General features: G+C 33.5%; 1 protein-coding gene and 1 non-coding gene across 3 annotated transcripts; both read right to left on the reverse strand.

Annotated features, from left to right (window-relative positions):
- Positions 1-8,353: 8,353 nt before the first annotated feature.
- Positions 8,354-18,084, reverse strand: LOC108473232 (caltractin-like). Of its 2 annotated transcripts, none has more exons than XM_017774756.1 (7): positions 18,063-18,084; positions 9,529-9,624; positions 9,295-9,331; positions 9,194-9,221; positions 8,916-9,068; positions 8,518-8,620; positions 8,354-8,418 (listed from the first exon to the last, which is right to left on the reverse strand). In XM_017774756.1, the coding sequence occupies exons 1-7, from the start codon at positions 18,082-18,084 to the stop codon at positions 8,354-8,356; spliced, it is 504 nt and encodes a 167-aa protein (XP_017630245.1). The 2 variants fall into 2 exon arrangements, with proteins under 2 accessions (XP_017630245.1, XP_052876754.1); XM_053020794.1 differs by lacking the exon at positions 18,063-18,084 and adding an exon at positions 9,946-10,063 and having other exon boundaries at positions 9,529-9,649.
- A 765-nt stretch (positions 18,085-18,849) lies between these two features.
- On the reverse strand, positions 18,850-18,956 carry LOC128290009 (small nucleolar RNA R71). Its single transcript, XR_008279649.1, has one exon. It is a non-coding gene; the product is annotated as a small nucleolar RNA R71 (small nucleolar RNA).
- Between the last annotated feature and the right edge of the window lie 6,018 nt (positions 18,957-24,974).

A 24,974-nucleotide genomic window follows, 5' to 3' on the forward strand; every position in this document is an offset into this window, starting at 1 on the left:
ACTAGGGTCAAAATAGGACTGTCACAACTCTCCCCCACATAAGAAATTTTCGTCCCCGAAAATCTTACCAGTGAATAAGTTAGGATATCATTCTTTCATAGAGTCCTCAAGCTCCCAAGTAGCTTCTTCCACCCCGTGCTTAACCCATAATACTTTCACTAGCGAAATTCTTTTATTCCGTAACTCCTTTACCTCACGAGTCAATATATGAACTGGTTCTTCTTCGTAACTCAAATCAGATCGAATCTCAACCTCTGATGGACTAATTATATTCGATGGATCAGATCTATAACGTCGAAGCATCGAAACATGAAAAACATTGTGAATCTTTTCAAGTTCAGGGGGCAAAATCAATCTGTATGCTACCGACCCAACTCGTTCGGATATTTCATACGGCCCGATGAACCTTGGACTCAATTTGCCCTTACGGCCAAATCTGAGCACCTTTTTCCAAGGTGAAACTTTAAGAAATACTTTGTCTTCGACCTGATACTCAATGCCTTTTCGTTTTAAATCCGCATACGACTTCTGACGATCTGAAACTGCTTTCAGACTTTTATGGATCACTTTTACTTTCTGTTCAGCATCTTTAATCAAATCAACGCCGAAGATTTTACTTTCACTGAGCTCGGTCCAAAACAATGGTGTACGGCATTTACGACCGTACAAAGCTTCTTAAGGTGCCATCTTAATGCTTGATTGAAAACTATTGTTGTAAGCGAATTCAATCAAAGGCAAATACCGTTCCCATGAACCACTAAACTATAGGATGCAACATCTCAACATATCCTCGAGTATCTGAATTACTCATTCTGATTGACCGTCTGTCTGAGGATGAAACGCGGTGCTAAAATGTAGTTTGGTACCTAGAGAATCTTGTAATTTCTTCCAAAACCTTGATGTAAATCTTGGGTCTCAATCTGACACAATTGAAATAGGTACCCCGTGTAATCTGACAATCTGAGAGACATACAACTCGGCTAACTTATCAAGTAAGAAATTCGTACGTATGGGAATGAAATGAGCTGATTTAGTCAATCTATCCACAACAACCCATATCGCATCTTTCTTGCTCAGTGACAAAGGTAACCCAGACACAAAATCCATCGTAACTCGATCCCACTTCCACTCGGGTATCATAATCGGTTGAAGTAACCCTGAAGGCACTTGATGTTCTGATTTCACTTGTTGACAAATTATACACTTCGATACAAAGTCAGGTATATCACGTTTCATACCATGCCACCAATACTGACGTTTTAGATCATTGTACATTTTCGTGCTACCAGGATGGACCGACATTTGGCTATTATGAGCCTCGCTCAAAATCTTCGAAATAAGTTCTGAATTTCTTGGAACACACAATCGACTTCTGAACCTCAAACAATCATTGTCGTCAATTTGAAACTCTGAATCCACATTCAAAACACATTCAGCTCGTTTAGCAACCAATTCATCATCGACTTTTTGAGTTTCACATATTTGATGAATCAATAACGGTTTGGCTTTTAATTCTGCTACTAACAAATTATCGGATGAAACGGACAAGTGTATATTCATCGCTCGCAAAGCAAACAGTGACTTGCGACTTAAAGCATCGGCAACCACGTTAGTCTTTCCCGGGTGATAGTCAATGACAAGCTCGTAATCTTTCAACAATTCAAGCCAACTTCTTTGTCTCAGATTCAAATCTCTTTGAGTCATCAAATATTTGAGGCTTTTGTGATTCGAATATACATGGCACCTCTCTCCAAACAAGTAGTGTCGCCATATTTTCAAAGCAAATACAATTGCAGCTAATTCGAGATCATGGGTCAGATAATTTTTTTCATGTGGCTTCAATTGCCTCGAAGCGTAAGCTACAACTCGACCTTCTTGCATCAATACACAACCCAACCCATTTAAGGACGCATCACTGTAAATGACAAACTCTTTATCGGATTCAGGCTGCACTAACACTGGAGCTTCAGTCAAATAGGTTTTCAGTTGGTTGAAACTTTTCTGGCATTTTTCTGACCATTCGAACTTAACATCTTTCTGAAGTAGCTTCGTCATTGGTGTGGCTATCATCAAGAAACCCTTTACAAACCGTCTGTAGTAACCGGCAAGTCCCAAAAAGCTCCGAACTTCAGTAACATTTCTAGGAGGTTTCCAATCAAGTATGGCTGATATTTTACTCGAATCAACACGAATACCCGATGCGGATACCACATGCCCCAAAAAGCTAACTTCTCTCAACCAGAACTAACATTTACTGAACTTAGCATATAACTGCTTGTCCCGTAAAATCTGCAACACTAATCTCAGGTGCTCGGCATGTTCGGTTTCATCTCGCGAATAGATCAAAATGTCATCTATAAACACAACTACAAACTGGTCCAAATACTGTCTGAAGATCCGATTCATGAAGTCCATAAATACCGTAGGGGCATTAGTGAGCCCAAACGGCATCACTAAGAACTCGTAGTGACCGTATCTCGCTTAAAGCGCTTTTAGGCACATTTGAGTCTCGAACTCAGAATCGATAATAACCCGATCTCAAATCTATCTTTGAAAACACCGAGGCTCCTTCGGTGATCAAACAAATCATCAATACGTAACGGATATTTGTTCTTTATTGTCACTTTATTTAATTGACGATAGTCGATGCACATTCTCATGGTTCCGTCTTTCTTTTTCACAAACAATACTGGTACACCCCAAGGTGAGAAACTCGGTCGAGCGAAACCTCTATCCGTCAACTCTTGCAACTGAGCTTTCAATTCCTTCAATTCAGTTGGTGCCATATGATATGGAGCTATCGAAATTGGTGTAGTCCCAGGTACAAGTTCAATGCAAAACTCTACCTCTCGAACAGGTGGTAATCCCGGTAACTTCTCAGGAAAAACATCCGAATACTCACAAACCACTGGCACTGATTCAAGTTTCTTTTCTGACTCTTTACTATCAAGTACGTACGCAAGATATGCTTCACACCCCTTTTTTACATATTTCTGAGCCAACATCGAGGATATTACTGCTGATAACCCGTTCAAACCAGTAGACTCAACTCGGATTATCTCATCATTTGCACATCTCAAATCAATAGTCTTTCTTTTGCAATTCACAACTGCATCATGTACGGTCAACCAATCCATACCGAGAATAACATCAAATTCATCAAACGATAAAAGCATCAAATCGGCCGGAAAACAGGAACCTCAGATTATTAGGGGACATTTCTTGCACACTTTGTCGACTAGCACATATCGACCCAAGGGATTCGACAATCGAATCACGAACTCAGTAGACTCAACAGGTAGAGTCTTACTGGATGCTAAAGTCTCACATACATATGAATGAGTAGAACCAGGGTCAATCAATGCAATCACATCAGTATCAAAGAGAGTGAAAGTACCGGTAATAACATCAGGCGAAGAAGCATCCTCGCGTGCGCGTATAGCATAAGCTCTAGTAGAAGCACGAGTCTCAGATCTGGTAGTAGCATCTCTAGACCCTCTCTGACCGCCACTAGCATTCCCTGTATTCTTAGGTGGTCTACCTCGAGTTGTAGCAGTACTCGGTTTCCCACTCTGATTCACATTTTGCTCTGACAATCTCGGGCAGTCTTTGATGAAGTGGTCGGATGATCCGCATCTATAACAGTCATTTAATTCATTATTAATTTAATATTGCAAGAAAACATAACTTAGTGGAAATGATCTTGTCATGGCTGGCCACTCAAAGTATTTTGGGTAAATTAACATGCAAGTCCACATTTTTTTTTATTTGCATGCATTTGTTGGTCACCATAAATTTACCCATTATACTTCTCATGTTTCACACTCAAGTCCTATTTGGAAAATTCACATCAAATGACTATATCAAAACATCAAAAAATTTCACACATGATTTAAACACATATAATAGACATAGAAATGAGCATTTAGAATTTTTTTTCCGACTCGGTTTTGTGGTCCCGAAACCACTTCCCGACTAGGGTCAAAATAGGACTGTCACAACATTAATCCAAGTTAGAATTGCACACGGCCTGAGCACCTTCACACGGGCATGGCACACGGTCGTGTCCCTGTCAAGCCCAAGTCTAGTTTTACTCGGAAAAGGGCACTTTTGAGGGTTTGGAAGCATTCTAAAGCCTATATAAACACCCTAGAAGAGGATTAAAAGGGAGGTGCAGAGTAGAAGGCAGAAAAGTACTGAAGAACAGCCATCAGAATCACCTCGGAGACAATATTTACATCAAGACTGAAGATTTCCATCCAATTTCCTAGAAGTTCTTTAGGTTTCTTTATGTTTTGTTGTTTTCCATACTTTGAGATGTTTTCCATTATTATCATGAACTAAACTCCCTAAATACTTAAGGGAGATAAAACCTAAGATGAATCTTATTATTCTTTGATTTATATGATAAATACTTGTTCTTATTCTTAATTGTGAGTCTTAATTCTTGCTTTAATATTTCAGGATATTAATTTAGGTTTTTGATGTGCTTATTCAGTGAAGGAAAAGTCCCTGTTTAAGAATGGATCATTCATAATTAAGTGGAGTTGCATGCAATCCTAGAGATAGGACGACATAAATCTACCGGATTAGAGTCAAATCTAATAAAGGAATCCATAGATCGAGTTAATGAGACAATAGGGGTTTTAATTAGAAAGAGATTTTGATTAATCAACCTAGAGTAAGTTGTTTTTAGTCTCGAAAGGGATGTTAACATAAATCAGGGATTTCTACAGAATAAGTCAAGTGAATAAATTTTTTAATTCAAAGGTAATAAACGAAGTCTAGGTGGATTCTTTCTTGGGTATTGTCTTCTCAATCAGCTTTTCAAAAGTATTTCCAAATTTAATCTCTATCGCTACGTTAGTTTATTAGATAATTAGTCTTAGATAATCCTTAAATTTTTAGGCTAGATAATAAAAATATAGTAATTACTAGTACTTTTAGTCCTTGCGGATACGATATTTCCAGTCTTACCATAACTATACTACTGTTCAATAGGTGCGCTTGCCTTAAGTCGAATTTTTAGTTTGTTTAGCTACATCATTGATCGAAGCATCGATTCTGGTTCAGCTTAAATCGGGTAAGAAAGTTGTGATTTACAGTGATATATCATTGAGTGGGTAAACTGTGTTTTGATGCAGTAAGACAAAGTAATAGTCTGCACTTTTAAACAATTAAAAATCATATGAAAAGAATTACCTGATATGTGAGTTAGAAGTGGTAGTTAATGTTTCAACTTTGAAAATTGGTGATACTATTAGTTAGTGAAAAATATTTGAACCTCTCCTCTGAAGGAATTTTCGAAGACGAAAATTCTAAAAAGGGGAGGAGAGTTGTAATAGCCCAAATTTCAGCGATTTCGAAAATAGTGGTTTGAGACCACCAAATCCGAAAAATGAACTCGTAGATTATATTATTTAATATTTATGAGCTTTTAAAAGATTTTGAAATAGTAAATTGTGCTTTATAAAGATTTATTTGGTCAATAAATTAAGAAAAAAAGTATCGAGATCTCGGTCTTATAAACTGAGCCATAAATATTTTTATAAATAATTACGCAGTGTCAATAAGGTAGTATTAAAATTTCGTTAGAAAACTTTGACGTTTGGGTGATTAATTAAATAAAAAGGACTAAATTGAAAAAGGTGTAAAAGTTACGAGAAGGATTAAATAGCTCAATTATCAAATAAGGAAGGACCTAAAGTGAAAATAAGCCTAAAGGAGATACTTTGGGAGGCACAAGCAGAGAAAAATCAAGAAAATTGAGGAAATAAGGGCAAAATGGGAAAATAACAAAATTTACTAAATAAAAAGGGGACTAGAATGGAATATCTAGAATTCTCTTCATTTCACTTCATTTTCATCTATTGAAAAACAACCATGGAAGAGGGTTCAAGATGGTTTTCATACTTTAGCTTCATGTAAGTTTAATTCTTGCTTTCTCCTTGAAATTTCTAAGATTTTGGACTTTTACAATTGGGTCCAACTTACTATGTCTTTACTTTTTGATTCCATGGCTAATTTTTAAAGTTGCTATAGATGAGTGCTGGAAGCATATGATGAATAAATATAGGATTGAAGCTTTAATTTTGATGTATGATGATTTTATCAAGTAAAATTGATGGAAATTGATTTTAGGACCTAATTATGAAAGAGTTTGGAATTAAGGTCTAGTGCTAAAGTTCTGATTTTCAGGGGTTATGAAATAGTTTAAAATGATAGAATAAAGTATCAATTGAAAAAAATTAGCTCAATTGAGGGGTTAATTGAGTAAGGACTGAATTGTATGAACTGTGAAATTTGGATTAAAACTGTTTTGGACAGCAGTAATAGTTTAACTTTGAAAAATCACCAAAAATTGTAGAAATTGAATTAGAGGATGAATAAAATATGAAATTAAAGCTTATTGAGTCTAGTTTCTTATAGAAGAAACGATGTAAGCAATGGAATCGTAAATAATAAGATATAATAAATTTTATGAGACAAGGTCAGAATAATTTCGAGTTCCCCTGTTCTGACTTTGGAAAATCATCAAAAAATTGAAGAAAAATAATTAGGGGCTTAAATTTATATGTTTAGAGTCTTGAATGAGTCTATTTTCAAGAAAAACAAACAAGAGCATTATTCGAATCCCGTACGAAGAGATAATTAATTTTTAGTGAAGAAGGATCGGAACTGTCAGACAGCAGAACAGGGGCGACTTTAAAGAATAAACTGTACTTATTGGTTAGACCAAAAATTCTAAAAATTTTATGTTTCAGGGAAAATTAGCGAATCTTAATTCGGAGTTCTGTAACTCAAGATAAAAATAATTTAGTGATTATGACACAGATGGACAGCTTGAATATTCATATAAGTAAATAGTAAAAATTATAGAAAATGTTACTTACAAGTGTGTCATATACGTTAAGGATGTGGAATGGAGAGGAGGACGAGGAAGAGGAAAATTGTGAGTGACTTATGCATAAATTGATCACATCCTCGATTATATTTGGTAAATGTTAAACTTTGTTAAAATGAAAAATGTTATCAATTCATGTTTGAATTAAATGTTATATATGTTAAAGAATAATTTGAATATTTGATATTGCCTAATAAATGAATATATGATATTGCTTAGTAAATGTCAAGCCAAATATAAAAAAAAATGTTATAAGTGGAATATGTGTGAAAGAATGTGGTAAGTATTTTCATGGTTATTATTGAGCTCATTCACATGAATCTGTTATTTGAAATTGTGATAGACAGACATGCTTATGCATGGTTACATGTATTTATCTGAAACACAAGAAAATGATGGTTATATATTTGATATATGGAGACATGAGACTATGATATATGAACATGAAATATATTTTACAAATGTGTTCTTTCATAATTATAGAATTGTGCAACTCAAATTTACTATTTGTATAAAGATAGTTTTTCAAATGATTTGATGAGTAAAGCTCCAATGCGAGATAGTCTGAAATCAAGACAAATTGTTATGAAAGCGTATTTAAAATACATAGATATGATTGTTATAAGTTATGTGAATAAATGATGTGTAAAAGTATATGCATACGAGAAATTTAATGAAAGTTGAGCCCATACATGTTTCTTGCTATTTATATGAATTATATGACTAACAATGTGATAAGAATAGGTATTACGGCTCATGATCAATTTGAATAATTATGCTTTGCATAATTATGTTGAATATAGAGAAGCGGTAAGTTAATTACCATGTTATACGAATTTATTAAATATTACATGTTTACTTTGTTTTACTTTGTTTTACTTTTTCCCCTAATTAATAATGATTTGATAAGCTCCGGGAATGCCTCGTACCCTATTCCGATGACGGATATGGGTAGGGGGTATTAGAATAGACCTCCAGGGGACACATTTGGTGCAACGGTTACGGGCTTTTCACTTTGGCCCGTGACACTAGTAGTCACTTACTAATAATGTACTTTGTCTCATTGAACTCAAGATTTGATGTTATACTAAGCGTTGAGTAAAATTTTCATCATTGGTGACTCTAATTAATTCGGCCCTCGACCTTTGCCCCCACAGGTCTCCCTACTTTGCCATTATATTGTATTTCTTTAACAAGAATTTAGGTCACACAACTCTAACAATATCTTTACTTACAACTCACAGTACAATTCATCAACAACTCTACACTAGCGCATGATATAACAAAGTCAAACCTCTATAATTTAATTCACCTTTTAACATAATATAGATCAGCTATATGTTTAAATGCGATGATGAAACGTTCAGTTCAGCTTATAGAAAATCGAAAACATATTTAAGCATTGACTGCAGCAAAAACCCTTCCAATTCACCATTAAAATGGAACTTTCTAGTACCCATATGTTGTTCTCTTCATCATCCTCATGAACTCGTCCATATTTACCTCTCCATCATCTGTATTCAAAATTATCAACCATTAACTAATAAGCTCTCCTTGAAACTTAGATGACAATTGTTTATTAAGATCGAAGAAGAAATGTTATTATAGCTTACTATCTTTATCAGCTTCTTCAATCATGTCTTGAATCTCTTTTTCAGTCAACTTTACACCAAGCTCGTTTGCTATGCGTTCAATGTCTTGGGCAGATATCTTTCCCTGAATTCAAATAAAGAAGGGTTAATAAACATGGCCAAACTATCTATTAGAGCTTCAAAATGTTTCAATTGAGTTCTTAAAATAGTATTTTATCAATCAGATCTACTTATTAGCCTAACTGTTAATTTAGACGTTAAATTTTAGGAGGGTTGTTTCGTTTTTTTAACAAGTCAAATCAGAACTATAAATGCTGTAGATACACATGTATTAGCAATTTAATATTTGCATTGTTATTTTGACCATAGTTGAGGAATTTTGATGCAATTAACCTGAAAAGACAGAAGCAGATATTTACGTTGTTATCTTGATCAATGATTTGGAATGCTTTCGTAAGCTCTTCTTTAGTGTCTCTTTCACCGATTTTGGCAGTCATCATATACACAAATTCATCAAAATCAATGGCTCCACTTCCATCTTTATCTACATCTGCAATCATTTGTTCGATTTGCTGGGGTGTGTGTGAGTGTGAGTGTGATAAAGCAGATTACACATTAAAGGATTCTGAATATATATATATATATATATAAACTTAACATGCTATATATAGCACAACCAGGATATTTGAAAGATTACCTCTTCTGTCATCTCGAAACCTAGTGCCCTGTAATGCTAAAAACGATTAGCTCTATTTAGTTCTGATATCAGGTAAAATGTTTGTATGTATGTATGTATACCTCATGGCAACATTAAGCTCTTTGGCATCAATGGTACCTGGACAGCAAAATTCAGACTATAATTTAGTAAAATGTGGAGAATTGAGACTCAAAAGAATATCCATCTGGATATGAATATTAAGAAATGATCATTTTTGAATTTTTTTTAAAATACATAAAAGCTTGAATTAAAATTTAAAGTTACATTCAAATCCGAAAAGCATAATAAATTATGAAGCAATTAAACTTACATACCAGATCCGTCAGTGTCGAACAGCTCAAATGCTTCTTTAATCTCTTGCTTCTTCTGTTGGCTTAATCCATGGTGGCGTCCCTTATGCTTGTCTTTCCCTGTTGTATCTTTATAAATACTAGACTGATGAAAGTGATCAAAACATTTATTAGAACACATAACCAACACTATTCTAATTCTATAATTGACTAATTTAAGACATTATTCGAGTAATCCATATTATTAGTGTATGAAATTTTATAATATAACAAAATGACACAAATTCTCAGATTTATTCATTGGATTATATCCATAATTGCTTCAACGATGATTAGAAGATTCAGAAAATTATATCATAAACCAAATCATTAGTAATAAAAATAAAGAAAATTACAATTACCTAATATTTTAAAAATAAATTGAATTAAGAGCTAACATACCATTCTTAATTCAAATGAGATGGAAACTCTCTCGAGTGAAATTACCCAAAACGGAAAAAGGAATTACAAACTAAAAAGACTGATCTGAAGATACTAATTCAAAAACCCAAAAAATAGTGTATAAAACTACGATTTTATTATTATTATACATTTTGTCATTTGATTTGATTTAGATCCGATTTTAATTGCATCGTATTTGAAATAAAATATCTTAAATTTTCATACAAGTCATCTTCGTGGTCTTGCAATATTTGCTACATTTAAGCAACCAATTAACAAAAATTGTGATAACTTCAGTCAAAAGTATTATATCAATCTACTTTTGGCAGTCCCTACTTTAAATTTTTTTTTTAATTGACAACTTAATTCAATTATTAGTAAATACATGAATTTGAATTACTAATAATTTTTGCTTTTAGTGTTGATAAACACATGAACATGAACTCAAACTAGTGTCATCTACCAGTTGGTTCAAGCTCAGTTCACATTTATTTATTGGGAAGGTAATGGTATGGGTGATGCTTCGCAAAAGCAAATGTAAGGAGACCTTTGTTATTTAAAGTTTGGTGGTGACTATCGTTTGCTGGCTATTAATTTTATTTGTGTTGATGTTGGATGTCTCAGGTCGAGTGTGCTTCAGAGTGAAAAGTTACACTGGGAGTTCTGTAATCTTTTTGTCTTAGAAAGAGGCAGTTAGTATTTACCAATGTCTTTCTTATTTTGTTATATTATTATCGACTGAACAAAAAAAAAAACTCATATTATTTAAGTGTTACATGAAAATTGTAATCACTACTATAAATAAGTCTTAGCAAAAGAAAAGAGAATTAACAACTTATGAAATAAGAAAATAGGTCAAACTATGCAGGCAACTTGAATATTAGAGATGAAGTCATTTTTTTTCAAAATATTAGGTTCACCTTTAGACTTAAAAGATAACATAATTCTTAATCAGATCTACAAGTGATTTATTAGCCCATAATCAACTATACAAGCAAGGAAAAGATAAGATGAATCATACAAACCACTCTATACATGGAAACTCAACATTTGAGAGATCATAAAGTAACCATTGCAACTTCACAATTTTTCATAATAATATGAACTTAGAACCCACGTTTCTTTTCAATGGAACCTTTGAAGCGTAAAATATATGATAGATACTAGATAAGAAATGGACGATACAAAATATAAGAAAGACAATTGAATAACTCAAACTCTAACAAAAACCACTTATTCACCATTTATAAAAGACTTTAATAATTCATCTCTTTATCTTTCTATGCTCTGGATTTATGCATGTTGACACCTACTGGGTTTTTTAGCGAAAAAAAAAAACGGAAAAAGAAAAAGAAAAGAAAAGCGGATGAGTAGATTTAATAGAGAGCTTGAAGGGCTTTTGAATGAAAAAAAGAACAGTTTTTTTTCAATTTGGTCTAAGATATTAAAAATATCCATCGAATCAGCTTTTCAATAATTTATTCGGTTCACGTTTTATATCGATTTGTAGGTTAATTGATTTTTCTTCTTATTTTAGATCGATATATCGACCAGTTTTTAATCTAATCGACCGATCTAATTTAATTTCAACAACCATAGTTATTGCGCTAAGTGTTAATAAACACATAAACATGAACATAATCATCTAAGTATAGACAGAAACTCTAACAATTAACGCAAAGTAAATAAATTTAACAAATTATAAAATAGGAAAATAGGTGAGGCAAGTTGACAACTTGAATATTGATGCTAAAACACGTTTTCCCTTCCCCCAAAAGAAAAACATTAGGCGAACCTATAGGTTAGAGAGAGGAAAAAAAAACCGTTTCACAAGACTACAAGTTCCTATCCGCCCATGATCAACCATACGAGCAAGTTATAGATAAGGTGAACCATACAAACCGCTTTATTCATGAAAACTCAACATTTGAGAGATGATGGAATGGGCATTGCAACTTTACATCTTTTTCGTAATAATACGAACTCGAACCCATGTTTGTTTCCATTTAATGAAGCTATTGAGGCATATAAAATATGATAGATAATTAGATATTAGATAAGATGTACGGAAGAAACAAAATATAACAAAGTTAACTGAATAAGTCAATTTACTTTTAACATAATATATATAGTTGGTTTAAATTTTTAATTGTATTTAAAATTTGAATTTACATTTAAAAGTTTAACCATTGAAAAGTTTTGTTATAAGTTTAAATATGGTTACTACAATAATTAGTTTATTGTACAATTTTTAAAGGACAAATATAAGTATAAACAAACATTAACAATTAAATTAGATATTTATCAAAAAAATCCTAACAAATAGAAGTTAAACAAACCTAATAAACAACAAAGCAAAATCTTAATCTACTATTATGAGATGCTAAAGGTTCAATATGGTTCATAAGAAATTCACTTCTCTTACACACACATAACTATATATATATATATATATATATATATATATATATATATATATATATATATATATATATATATATATCTCAATATTTTAATAGTAAAAATAAGAAATTATTAAGAAGTAAAAGTGAAAGATGGCCTACCAAGATTTTGTTGTTGTTGCACTTGTTTTCATGGTTGTTGTTGGGGTATTTGCCATTGATTTGTCAACTTCACCAGCCCCTTCCAAGGCTTCTTCACCTTCGAAGCCACTATCTTCTTCTTCTCCGGCTTCCTCCCCCAAGATTTCCTCTATCAAGTCGCTGTCACAATCCTCCAATAGCCCTTCTTTGTCACCATTAAAATCTGATGAAATAGCACCCAAGTCATCTCATTCTGCAGCCCCAAAGAGCTCTTCAAGCTCATATTCCCCTAGTCTTAGCAAAAGCGGCAACCCTAAGGCCAAAAAAGGATTCAATCGTGATGTTGAGTCCCCAGAGATGGTCTCATCCCCTCCTTCACCAACTATCAATGATGAGGTTTCTGATGCCCCTTCTTCTAGCCCTAAAGGTGCAGGTGATGTTGCTGATAATGATAGCCTGAAATCTACTAATGATAGTCCTGCACGAACACCCTCTGATGCTATTGTAATCAAGGTCGCCACTCTTATCTTCAGTGTCATAGCTGTTGTTGGATTCTACCTACTCTAAGCTTCATAAGCATAAGTTCACATATCACCTCAAGATGGTGGTTTCTAGTTACCTTTCATTAAAAGAAAGTCATAGTCATATGCTAATTAAAATTGTAATCTTAGGCTTGAAATAAAAGTTGATAAACGCCAAATTATACATATTTTTACCCCAAATACTTAGCATATTTATGGATATTTATTACTAGATTTGTGGATTTTGGTGTTTTTAATCCGGTTATTTCATGTTTTGTACTCAGGAGAGCACCAAGAGTCAAAAGGAACCAAAAACGAGCAAAATAGGGACAAAACAGACCAAATCGAGAAGATGACACGGCCTAAGCCTTGTCACACGGCCAGCTCGCACGCCCGTGTCTTTCGAGGGTGTCGACCAAGGCTTTTACGATTCACACGGCCTAGCCATTGACCCACATGGCCGTGTGCAATTTAATGGATCGAACACGGCCTGGCAATCACGTCACACGGCCGTGCCATACGAGCGTGTCCCTTTTTCAAAGAGTTGTATTTTACACGGAAAAGGATACTTAGGGAGGAAGAAAGCAAATCCAAAGCCTATATAAACACCCTAAGTATGACTTAGAAAGAGGGTCTCTCTCCAAAACTTTTCTGGAGTACAAAACCACATGCCGGGAATTACTGGAAGAAAGCCAGACGATCCATCCCAAAAGCCGGAGCTATTCCAAGACTGAAGATCTCTTTCAGAATTCCTTCAGGGTTTTTAGAGTTTTCTTTATGTTTTGTTATTTTTATACTTTTGAGATGTACTTTTATTTTATTATGAACTAAACCCCTTAGATACCTAAGGGGGATGAAACCTATGATGGATCTTGTTATTATTATCTGAACTGTATGATAAATACTTGATTTGTTCTTAATTATGAGTTTTTAATGCTTGAGTTAATATTCCGAGTATTAATTCATGATTTGATGTGCTTATGCAGGGAGCAAAAGTCCCTGTCTAAGAGTAGATTTGGCATAATTAAGCGGAGTTGATTGAACGCCTAGAAATAGGGTTAAGAGATTTTGCCGGATTAGGGTGAAACCTAATATGGGAGTCCATAGATCGATTTATTGCTTCCCTAGGGGTTTTAATTAAGAAAGATATTTCAATTAATTCAACTGAGGGTTAGACATTATTAGTCTCGAAAGAGATAATAATATAGGTTAGGGAGTCTCACGGATCAAGTCAGGTGAATAAATCGTCTGGTTCAGAGTCAGATAACAAGTGAAATCTAGGTGGATTTCTCCTTGGGTGTCGTCTTTATCAATTACTCTTCTTCAAGTCTTTTTCCAAATCTTCTCTTTGCTTTAGTTTAATTAGTTAATTAGTTTAGTTAATCAGTTTAATAAACAACCCCTTTTTATTTCTAGGTTAAATAATAAAAAGATAGTTATTACTAGTACTTTTGGTTCCCTTGGGTACGATATCCTGGTCTTGCCATTACTATACTATTGTTCGATAGGTGCGCTTGCCTTTTCATCGTGATAATAGTTAGTCTAAGTTTGATCTTCATTATAAAAATTTATTACTTGTTACGAATCACGCGATCAAAAGTTAATATACTTTGTGTTTTAAAATAATATACTAATAGTGAATCAAATGCCATAAGTCTTAATCACTCATTAAGTTTGTTTATCAACTTTCATACTCAAGCTCGATTAAGTTCGACCATCTTCAAGTTTGAGCTCAAGCTCTAGTCAAAAACTAAAACTAGGGTTAAGAGCAATAACATAATTTAATAATATAAAATATTTAATAATATAAAATATTTAAAAATGAAAATCTCAATAAGTCTCACAAGTTGTTCGAGCCGATTTTTTCTAATCTTGAATTTGGCTCGATTGATAGCTCAAGCTTAGCTAGATAATTAATAAGCCGAGTTCATGTTTTTTCAGATTGAACTCAAGTAGCTTGCAAGCATCAGTATCTCATTTACACTCCCTACATTTAAGCAACAAGTTAAAACAAATGCATTTGGAAAAAAAGTTGTGATAACTTCAATAAAACAATTTAACTTTGAATTTAATACACAACTAAGTATAATTTGCAAACTTTTTTCCAAGTCTAGATTTGTAAAAAAAACTAACCCTAAATACATAAAAGTTTCATACCTAGTTGAGTAGGTAGTACCTTTACTTTAATTTGTCAAAATTTGGTCTTCGTATTTTATTAAAATTGAGAAGTTAGTCCAATTGTTGGTAAACACATGAACTTGAATTGCTAATAGCTTTTGTTAATGTTTTCTTAAACCAAAATGTAGTTGAATCGATCAGATCACTGATTCCTAATCCAACATATTCAACCTTGGTTCAATCAGTACAATAATATAAAATAATAATTATTAAAAAAATACTTTAAAGAAAAAACAAACTTATAATTTTACACTTCTAAATTATAGACCATTAATAAGCCCAACTATTGTTAGGTGATAAGTGCTAAAAGTAACATGTTTTGGTCTCATTCTTAATGCATTTTTAGATGACTATTTGATGTAAAATGGTGAATTTTATGCTCTTAATCCTTTAAATTCATGTTTCTATACTTAGGAGAGTATTTGGGAGCAAAAGGAGCAAAAATCCGAGCAAGGTACAGGGGCCACACGGGCTAGAGACATGGCCGTGTGAGCCATACAGGCTGTCACACGGGTGTGTGCTAAACCATGTCAAAATCATGATTTGCACTGTAAACAGCGGAGAAACACAATTTTTAGTTTTTTTGGGCATTCTAAGACCTATATATGACAAAAATAAGAAGATAGGAGAGAGTTGTCATAGAATATTCAAGAAAATAACTCGAAAAACACCATTGAAGTGATCTCTGAAGCAGATTTCCATCAATATTGAAGATCTCCTTTTGATTTCTTTGAAGTTTATTATAAGTTTCTTTGTTTCTTTTGGTTATACTGCCTGAACTATTTTCCAAATACCTAGAGAGATGAACCCTAGGATGGATTCTATTATTTGATATCTATTTTTACGCAATAAATACTTGGATCTTGTTCTTAATTATGTGTGCTTAATTCTTGGTTTGATATTTCTATACTATTGATTCATGTTTGATTTGCTTAAATAAAAAAAGGAATAGAACCTATTTAAGAGTAGATCTGGCGTAATTAAGTGGAGTTGCATGCAATCTTAGAAATAAAATAACATAAATCTATCGAATTAAAGTCAAATCTAATAGGGGGATCCATAGATCGATTTAATGTGATAATAAGGATTTTAATTAAAAAGAAATTTCAATTAATCAACCTAAAGTCAGTTTCTCTTAGTCTTTGACCACCTCTGGACGTACTAACGTCCAAAGTGTAAATACTGCAATAAAAAATATATCGATGAGGCGGTATTTGCAAGTATACGGGTCCAATTGTAATATAGTTACAATGAAGTAGGTGAGTACTTCGAGGATCGTACCCAAGGAGGGCTAGTGCTAGATTGATTTTAACCTGAACACTGAAAGATCTTTAGTTATAATACGAAAATATAATAAAAAGGAATTTTTAAGAAATAATAAAATATAATAAGGAAAGAAATAAAAAATCAAGAGATAGAAAAATGGAATAAATCAAATATGATTATGGGTGATTAGCTCACTTTGGTAATCCCCATCAACAGTCACTTTGGGTCCTCGTTAATCAACTACTCGTTATTCCAGTAGGATCTTTCAATCTTCCACTCAAATAACGAGTCGGTAAGGACTACTTATCTTTCGACGTCATAGTCCAGATTGACTTAGGGTGAAGGTGTTCACGGATAGACCATAGCAATTTTGGGTTAATTTCCACCTTGATGACTTCTTAGGGTTGTCAAGCTTAGGGTTTTGGTTCTTTCTTTCCTAAATAGCTGATCCGTTGAGTAACCTTATAAAATAGTTAAAAGATCATACCTTTACTCCCTAATCCCCCATAGAAGGATTAGTTCCTCATGGTTTTCATAAGCAATATATAATTGATATAAAGAACAAGCATGTTGAATGAATTGAAAATATAGAGTTTAAGAAACAGCTTAATTTGTATTAAGAATGAATATGAATTCACACAGTTTGATTGTCTCCACAAATTAGATCTCTCAAGATAAATAAAGAACAACTTGAAAATAAATCTAAAACCTAAGAATAAAGAAAAGCTGAATTGAAATTAAAAGTAGAATTCTAAACTAAGTAATTGATTTCCATAATATGTGATAACTGAGCCTATTTATACATTTTAGGTGGTTGTCATCCTTAACCCTAGGTTAGCTGATGTTCCTGAGCTTTAAGTTTGATTGTGCAGACCAAAATGCCCCTAGCTCATGTTAATTTTCGTTTAGAGTCAATGTCGTGACACACCATGACCTATTTCATGAAATAAGAGTTAGTATACTCCTCTTGGGATATCTTTAGGGGGCATGTCGTAGCACCCTTAGGATGTGTTGCGACATTGAAGGAAATTTCATGATTTCTTCATTCTGCTCTCTATGTTACGACATTGATCATTCTGTGTTCCGACATAGTGACTGTTATTGGTTTAGATGCCTTCTAATGGTCTCCTACACATTAGTTAACCCTTAGGCCTAATCTGATTCTTAAGGTTAATAAAAGACTCAATTTGCACATTTTATTAACTTTAAGAAAACTTACAAAAACATAATTAAAATTTAATAAAAATGCTTGCTTTCAAGATCCTAAAGTGCGAAAATTAGTTTATTCTGTTACACCGAATTACGACACATCAATCTTGAAGGAAGATATTAGCATAATTTACGGATTTATACAAATCAAGATACTAAGTGAAGAAATTGTGTAATTTAGATTGATAATGACAGATGAAATCTAGGTGAATTCTTTCCTAGGTATTGTTTCACTTCTTGGTTGTTAATCATTTATTTTCCTAAATTGTTCTTTGTCATGGTTGTTAGCAATTAGTTTAGTTAATTTTAGTTTTCAATTAATCAGTCAAATTTATCGATTAAATAATAGAAAGACATTAATTACTGGTACTTTTAGTCTTCGTGGGAACGACATCTTTACTCACCGTAGCTACACTATTCATTGATAGGTGCACTTACCTTTGTCAAATTTTTAATTGGTTTACGTCTGCATTATATTTTTGCATCGTTGTCGGGGACTAAAATATTAGGAAAATTTTATTTCTATTAATTTAGCCAATTTTTATTTTTATTTTAATATTTTTGTTTTTATTTAATTTTTACATTCTAATTTTTCGTTTGTTTGACTCTAATAGGTTCTTTTGGTTTATGACTAGAGGAAACCTGTTGGAATCGTTAATTTTTTATAGTGAAGTTGAAAAGACTGCTCACAAAAATTGTCGAAAGGTTAAAGAAGCAAGTCAAAATCAACAGAATATTGTAGACAATCAAGTGGAAAAGGATATTGCTGTGGAGATGGGTGATAATCAAAATAATCAGCAGCTTCTTGCAGCTCCTGCTCTTCGTATTATGTATGATTATGCTAAACCTATTCTGATTGGGTTGAATTGAGTATTGTGAGACCGACTATTACTGTAAACAATTTTGAGCTAAAGACGAATACAATTCAGATGGTACAACAGTATTTTTAGTTTGATGGTTTGCAAGATGAAGATCTGCATACTCATTTGGCTAACTTTCTAGATATTTGTGACCCATTTAAGATCAATGACGCTACTGATGATGCTATACGCTTACAATTGTTCCCATTCTCTTTAAGGAGTAAGACAAAATAATGGTTGGATTCGCTTTCATGGGGTGCTATCACTACTTGGGCACAAATGACTGAAAAATTTCTATTGAAGTACTTCCCACTGACTGAAATAGCTAAGTTGAGGAACGACATCTCTTCTTTTTCTTAAATTTATTTTGAGAAATTATATGATACATGAGAAAGATTTAAGGATATTTTGAGAAGGTTTCCTTATCATGGGTTACCTTTGTGGTTATAAGTTCAAACCTTCTACAATAGTTTGAATCCTTTGACTAGGCAATTATTTAATGCAATAGCTGGTGGAACTCTGAATAATAAAACACCGGAAGCAGCTCAAGTTTTTAATGAGGAAATAGCATTGAATAACTATCAGTGACAAGTCATGAGAACAAAACCAATGAAAGCAAATAGTGTTTTTAATCTAGATGTAGTTGCTATGTTTACAAGTCAAGTGGAAGCACTGAATAAGAAAATTGATGGTTTGAATTTTTCTACGCAAGTGAACCTAGTAATGCAATATGATGTGAATGGAGCGGGGATGATTAATTCAAAATTTTCACCCTTCAAGTCTAACATGGACCATGAGCAAGTTTACTTATTGGGTAATAATTCTAGACCTCAAAATAACCCCTATAGCAATAGCTATAATGCAGGTTGGAGGAACCATCCAAATTTCTCTTAGGATGGTTAAGGAAATTAAAGGTCACAACCTCATTCGGGTTTTTAGCAACTTTATTAGCAAGAAAAGAACTCAAACCTTGAGGAGATGTTAGCTAAATTTATTTCAGTGTTCAAAACTTGATTTCAAAACATTAAAACAGCACTAAAAAATTAGCAAGCATAGATCCATGGGCTTGAAAATAAAATTGGACAGCTTGCCAAACTTGTTTCAGAAAGACCACAATGTAGCTTACCTAGCAACACTGAAACTAATCCAAATTAGCAAATCCATGTAATCAATGTTTGAAACGTGGAAATGTTAGTCAAGCCAAAAAAGAAGTCGAAGTTAGAAGCTATTGTGAAAAGTGATAAGTATGAAGAGAGTAAGAAAGAGCATAAGTCGGTAACCAAAAACTAAAAACCACGAGTTCCATGTCCAGTAGCATTGAAGAGAGACCACATAAAATAATAATATAGTAAATTTCTTGAACTCTTAAGGAAATTGCACATTAACTTACCGTTTGTTGAAGATCTTTCGCAAATGCCAAAGTGCGTAAAATTTTTAAAGAAGCTATTAACAAATGAAAAGTATTTAGATGACTTGTCGACTGCGGAGCTCTATGTAGTTTGCCCAGTCATTCTCCAAAACAAACTACCCAACAAACTTAAAGATCTAGGGAATTTTACTATTCCTTGTCTCATTGGTAGTTTAAATGTTGAAAAAGCTTTGGATAATTTGGGGATAGTATAAATGTCATGCCTTATAATATGTTCAAACAACTTGGTCTTGGAGAACCTAAACCCACTAGGATGAGTATTCAATTAACTGATAGATCAATTAGATATCTAAAGGGTATTATTGAGGATGTACTTGTGAATGTCAATAGATTTATATTGTCTGTTGATTTTTTTGTATTGGACATGGATGGGGATATTAAGGTACCTATGATCTTAGGTCGACCCTCTTTAGCCACTGCTAGAACTTTTATTCATGTGGGTATTGGTGAATTTGTGTTTCGTGTAGGTGATGAAAAGATTGCTCTTCAAGCACGTGATTTTGTGAGAGTCCCAAGTGAGCAAGATGATACTAATTTTTTTTGTTAATGTTAGTAATCATGTGGCTCAACATTTTTTTTTTTGCAAGAAATCCCTTATGAAAGCATGTTGAAGACATATCTTATTGAAAGTGATAGAACTCGAGGGACAAGTGAAGAGCGAATGGTGCAGCTCGACGAACTAGATGAATAACAAACGAAGGTTGATGAGAAATAGATAGAGCAAAAGGAAGTAACAAAGCAACGCCATGATGTGTATGTGAAGAGAATGAACCAATCCAAAGTTGGGGATAAAGTACTATTAGAAAAATAAAATCCATGAATTTTTCCTTCAGAGTTTAAGTAAAAAGGGTCCCACCTATGTATGGTAAAAATTATTTTTCCATACGGTAAAATTGAGGTAACACATCCTAAATACTACACATTCAAGGTAAACAATCATCATCCCAAATTTTATTTTTTTGGTAATAATGATAATGATAGAGAGAAGCTTTGGCTTCAAGATCCGTCTTAATCGTTTACGCAAAAAGAGAAAAGTCAAGCTTAAACTTTAAATAAGCATTTCTTGAGAGGAAACTTGAGTGTTTTTATTTTTTAGTTTACTTTCATGCTCTTTATATATATATATATATATATATATATAATTAAAAAAAATTATTACTTAAAAAAAAAGTGAACACACGGTTTGGGGTGTTCCACACAACTAGGACGTACAAGTGTGTCCTAGGCCGTGTGGATACCAAAGCTAAAATTTTTTCAATTTTAATTTGAGATACACGAAATCAATGAGTTACACAGTTTGGAGACACGATCTCGTGAGACACACAACCTCACACACGGGCCTGGGAGAAGCGAATGATCATTGTACACGGCATGAAAAATGGCCGTGTGCGACACAAGGCTTGGACACACAGGCATGTCCTAGGCCATGTTGATACTGGTAATATTGTTATTTTCTTTTTAAAGCATTACACGGGCTAAGATGGACCATATGGCCTGGCGAAACAGGCTGTTTGTGGCACACAGCCTGGACACACGGGCGTGTTTTAGGCCGTGTGAATTCTGTAGCTAAATTTTTTTTAGATTTTGAATGACACATGGGTTGAAAGTGTACACACAAGAGTGAGGCACGACCGTGTGGCCTAGCACAGGCCAATACACGATCGTTTCCCCTTTAAAGTTGAAAACCCTAACTTGTTTTTTTACTTTTTCCTTTTTAACCATTTTTCACCCTTTCCCCTTACCCTTCCACCATTTCAACCAATCCATAACCTTCGTCGCCATCATTTCAGATGGTAAAGGGTTATTTCAGATGATGATAGAGGTAGTCAACAGAGATGCGGTGGTTGGCGTGTGGAGGGGCAGATCGCAGTTGTGGTTATTGGAGAAGGAACGACAATGGTGGTTGGGTTCAAAGCTAGAAGGGGAAAGGATCTGGGCACGGTGACAAAGGAGGAACATATGTGGCTTGCTTACTGGTGGTCAGATGGAAGTGCGAGCGATGGAAAGAAAATGGAGGAAGACAAGGCATGGAGGTTTTGGCTATAGTTTTTGCGTGAAATCAAAGAGGAATAGGGTGAAGCGAAGAACTGTGGATGTAGTGAAAAGGAGAGGGATCAGTGAGAGTGTGCGGTGCTAATCGAAGGCGAGGGTTTCTAATGTTGCAAAAGGCAATAGGGGGAAGAAGGATTCGGTGTAAGTGGGGGAGAAAAGGAATAGTGCGATAGGGATGAGCAAGGTCGACGGCGTGAATGTGTGAATTTATGGTCGGATCGGTGAGGGAAAGAACAACGATGGAGAAGGTTATGGATTTGTGGAAATGGTGGAACGGGAAGGGGGTGAAAAATGGCTGGAAAGGCAAAAGTAAAAAAAAAAGTAAAGGTTTTCAATTTTAAAGGGGGACACGGTCGTGTATTGCCCCGTGTTGGGTCACACGGCTGTCTCTCACTCCTGTGTGTACATTTTTAGCTCATGTCTGATTCGAAATCTAAAAAAAAAAAATTAACTCCAAGATTTACACGGCCTATGTCACGCCCGTGTGTCAAGGACGTGTGCTACATATGTCATGTCGTCAGGTCGTGTGGATCATCTTAGCTCATGTGATGCTTTAAAATGAAAATAAAAATACTCCCAGTATCAACATGGCCTAGGACACGCCTATCTGCATTGATCCTTCACTTCTCCTAAACCCGTGTGTGAGGGCATGTGAGACACACACAGTCGTGTCTCCAGGCTGTGTAACTCACTGATATCGTGTGTCTCAAATTAAAATTGAAAAAAATAGCTCCAGTATCCACATGGCCGTGTGTCCAGGTCATGTGGAACACCCCAAATCGTGTGTTCATTAGGCCTATTACCAAAAAGTACAGCAAAAAAAATGTAACCTAATTTTATCCCTTTCCACTATTTCATTTTTCATATTATCTCTCATTTTTCATCTTTCTTTTTTTTTTTTGCATATCTCATTTTTCATCTTTTTTTTTCTCGTATAAGAGACTTTAAGAATTCATCTCCTTATCTTTCTTTACTTTGGATTTATGCTTATTGATATCCACAATGTAATAGTTCAATTTTCAGTGGTGTAAAAAATGGCAGTTTCAGAACTCCATTTTCATAGTTTGAGTCCATAAATATTAAATAATAATATCTATAAGGCTAATATAAAATCTTATTAAAGTTTGGTCCCATAATTTTATCAAATTGATAGTTAAGGAGGTACAAGGACTAAATTGTAAAATTTTATTGCTATAGATTTTTAAATAACTAAAGGACTAATTGAGTAATTAGACCATTTTTAAATGGTCAAATGGTGGTGGGTGGCATCAATAATCCACTAACCTTGTTAATTATCATTAAGATTAATTAAATAAATTTTAATTAAGTAAATATTGACTAATTAATTTTTAATTAAAGTATAAAAGGAAAATAAAAGCTATCATATTTATATTTTTCCTTCTTCTCCACTGAAATCCTAGAAAGCCATTTACAAAGTTTTAACATATTCGACCCTTGAATTGGTGAGTTTAGTTTAAGCATTTTCTTGTAATTTTTATATTTTTGAGGTCGTGGGAACTTGATCTAACTAGTCCATGTACCAATTTGTAGAATTGTTAAATTTTTTGAAAGATGCCATTTCTTGGTTTCTTGAAGAAATTGGAGTTAAATAGTTAGATTTTAGGCTTAAATGTGAAAAATGACTAATTTGTAATGTTTAATTGTTAGTTTTTGAACATAATGACTAAAGTGTATAAATTTTAAAATTTATGTGAAATTGATGTAATAATTGATAATAGAGGGTCATAAAAGGATGCAGTTTCGAAATTGAAGCTAAATTTGAAAGTTATGGTAATTTCAATTTAGGGACTAAATTAAATAAAATGAAAAACTTTAGGGGCATTCAAAAAATAAAATTGAATTGGTACATGCAGATTAGGGAATAGCATTAAATGATTGGTATTGATAAATTGAACCGAATTATTGTATAGATTGGGAATTGAATCAAACCAAGGACAATTGAGGAAAAGGCAAAATTTTTGATTAGTCCTTAAGTATATAATTGCTTATTGTTTTGCTAGGTAATTTCATATGGTATGATTGTACCTAAATTTTTATGTCTTTTAATTTTGAGTATGTGTATGTTTGGTTGAAATTTGGATTGTTTACAATTTGGTACAAAAGGTGATATTTGGACTAAATTGTAAAGAAATGTATGTGTGTGTGTGTTTGTGTGTGTGTTGAAAATGCCTGGGTGAACTTAGTAAAGGCTTCATGCACACTTGTACAGATTTATCACTGATGATTACTGAGATCCAACATTTGTTGCAGACTTGAAGATACATGAGACACAAGTTTAGCTTGGACTTGTAAACTAATGTTGTTTTAAAGTTTTAGCCTGAATTGGTAACCTTACATGCATAATTTCAACTTGACCAAGAAATTAAATGTGTAATTAAAGATTTAGCTTGGACTGGTAACCTAACATGAATATGTATTCAATTCAGATGAGCAATTATTGTATTGGAGATACCTGAGTATCCAAGTCCATTTACTAGATTTCATCGGGCCATGTGATTATAGTTAATTGAAAGGTGAAATCATGTTATATTGAGTATGATCATGATATTGAATTGAATTGAATTGGTATATGTTTATATGACATTATGGTTGATTACATGATAAGCTCACCTTATTGTTATGATTTTCCATGTTAGGTAACTTTGTCAGGTTAATTATTTTGTTATGTTTAATTGTAAAACGTGGTAAGTTTTTTGTTTAAATACTTATGAACTTACTAAGTATTGTATATGCTTACTCCTTTTTTTTTTTCACTTTCCCTTGTAGATTGTCACCTTGTGGAACATGTCAAGCCGGACCACTTGAAGCTCATACTATCCTATCACCAAATTGATAACTATTTGGTCATTTTGAACCTAGAATTGTGGCATGTATATAGGTGTCTTGATGTTTATAAGTCTTTTGAGTTGAAAATGGTATTGAACTTGATATGAGCATATGTGATCTAGAT

The sequence above is a fragment of the Gossypium arboreum genome, chromosome 2 (genome assembly GCF_025698485.1).
Source record: "Gossypium arboreum isolate Shixiya-1 chromosome 2, ASM2569848v2, whole genome shotgun sequence".
NCBI classification, from domain to species: Eukaryota; Viridiplantae; Streptophyta; class Magnoliopsida; order Malvales; family Malvaceae; genus Gossypium; species Gossypium arboreum.

Bases quoted from the DNA above. Each gene is read 5' to 3' on its own strand.
- LOC108473232 (XM_053020794.1), bottom strand. The intron at 9,222-9,294 runs GTATACATACAT...TTAGCATTACAG, and splicing joins GAGCTTAATGTTGCCATGAG to GGCACTAGGTTTCGAGATGA. The intron at 9,069-9,193 runs GTAATCTTTCAA...CACACACCCCAG, and splicing joins GTTTCGAGATGACAGAAGAG to CAAATCGAACAAATGATTGC.